Source organism: Bison bison, unplaced genomic scaffold (assembly GCF_000754665.1).
Source record: "Bison bison bison isolate TAMUID 2011002044 unplaced genomic scaffold, Bison_UMD1.0 scf7180017864181, whole genome shotgun sequence".
NCBI classification, from domain to species: domain Eukaryota; kingdom Metazoa; phylum Chordata; class Mammalia; order Artiodactyla; family Bovidae; genus Bison; species Bison bison.
The window spans coordinates 15,294,003-15,295,883 of record NW_011494753.1 but is presented as its reverse complement, the minus strand read 5'-3'; the positions used below and the strand labels follow the sequence as shown (position 1 = coordinate 15,295,883).

Sequence of the window (1,881 nt, the reverse complement as noted above, 5' to 3'; positions counted from 1 at the left end):
CACGTTTGAGACCGCATGGACTGTAGCCCACCAGGCTCTTCTGTCCATGGGATTTCCCAGGCAAGAATACTGGAGTGAATTGCCATTTCCTTCTACGGGGGATCTTCCTGACCTGGCGATAGAAAGTGAATCTCCTGCATTGACAGGCAGATTCTTTACTGCTGAGCCACTGGGAAAGCCCATGCTTCTTCTAGCTTAGCTGAATCTGGTATATTAGGGAAATTGCTTCCGCAATGGCTCAAGGGGTAAAGAATCCACCTGCAATGCAGGAGACGTGGGTTTAATCCCTGGATCAGGAAGATCCCCTGGATGAGGAAATGGCTACTCACTCTAGTATTCTTGCCTGGAGAACCAGTGGACAGAGGAGCCTGGCAGGCTAAGTCCTTGGGGTCGCAAAGAGTCGGACTCCACAGGAGCATGTGATGGATGGATGCAGGGATGGATGGAGGGATGGATGGATAGATGAAGTGAACCACTTTTTAAGTAAGAAAACGGAAACTGCCAACACATATGTAGACCTTCTCACACCATCAAATCCAGAGACAGAAAAATTCAGGTCTCTTCTAGAGCAGTGAGTGACAATGCCTTTGAGGACATTCAGGTCTCCATTACTGACCCTGGGGAAGAGGATTGAAGAGAAAATCACCTTGAAATGTCATGTCTTGGGTCAGAAACAGAGGTCAAGACATAAACAGTGTAACAGTACAAAATAAAACATACATTATTAGTTTGCCTGTGTGTGTTTGCACATGCGTGGGTGCTTGTGCCATATAAGGGGAAGGACTAGGGAAGTGGAAAAGTGGGCTACATAATTTGTCTGTCTCCCAGGCTTCCCTGGTGGCGCAGTGGTAAAGAATCTGCCTGCAATGCAGGAGACATGGGTTTGATCTCTGAGTGGGGAAGATGCCCTGGAGAAGGAAATGACTACCCACTCCAGTATTCTTGCCTAGAGAATTCCAAGGATAGAGGAGACTGGCAGGCTAAGTCCATGGGGTTGCAAAGATTCGGACACGACTGAGCAACTAACACACTGCAAAATGAAAAAACAAACAAACAAAAAACCATTAAGTATTCCAAGATGGTGACAGTCAGCACATCAGTGTGGCAGGGCCTTTCAAAGGTGAGGCCCTGTGCATCTGCACCGTCACCCACCCTGTGCAGTGTGCGAAGCATACCCTGGTGGGAGGAGAAGAGTAGAATTCCTCTCCAAGCATCCTTCCCATCTCCCCAACCCCGCCAAAACTACAAGAAGGGCAACAGCAGGGAACAACTATCAAAACTAAAGCCGATGGTGCCCAACCTAGCTGGTAGCGCCGCTGGGAGCATCACTGGTATATATAAAGCTGACTTTACAATGAAGGAACGGATTCTGAGGACTTTGCGGGGTAGAAGCTTCAGACACAAAGAATAAGGGTAAGGGACAGAGACTGCATCAGACCTTCCTCTTTTTTTAAAATGTAGACAATGAATGCCTTCTCTTTCAAAAGAGAACTTAGTCTGAGTTTAGCAACTTATGTCTGGTGCCTTGGGAGCTGCGGTGGAATGTGTGGGCTTTGGTATCAGGGTGTGTCAGTGTCAAAAAAAGTAAAGACAGGTTAAATATATTTCCGTGGATTGGCTTCCCACCCTCTTTGGCAACGAACCCAAGGGTTCCTGGAAGGACCCGGGATGTTAAGTGGGTTTCCGAAGACCCTCTATTTTCATCCTCCCTCCGAAGGTAAGACCCACGGAGAACCGCAGGGCTTGGCATTCTTGAGTTTAGCACAGGCCACCTCACGGGTAGAAGTGCGTCGTCCTCGGACATTTGGATGATGTGGCGAGGACTGTGGGGACCGTGAAGCTCCTAGTACCGGGCAGCGGGCCTTAGGAAGGGCGCCCCGT

At 48.9% G+C, this 1,881-nt stretch overlaps 1 protein-coding gene across 1 annotated transcript in view; it reads left to right on the top strand.

Annotated features, from left to right (window-relative positions):
* Positions 1–1,513: 1,513 nt before the first annotated feature.
* The window catches only part of PRKD1 (protein kinase D1), a 352,693-nt gene continuing 352,325 nt past the window's right edge, over positions 1,514–1,881 (top strand). Inside the window, exon 1 of the mRNA XM_010843418.1 lies at positions 1,514–1,584. Within this exon, the coding sequence (XP_010841720.1) occupies positions 1,514–1,584 (71 nt within the window). The remainder of the gene's footprint in view (positions 1,585–1,881) is intronic.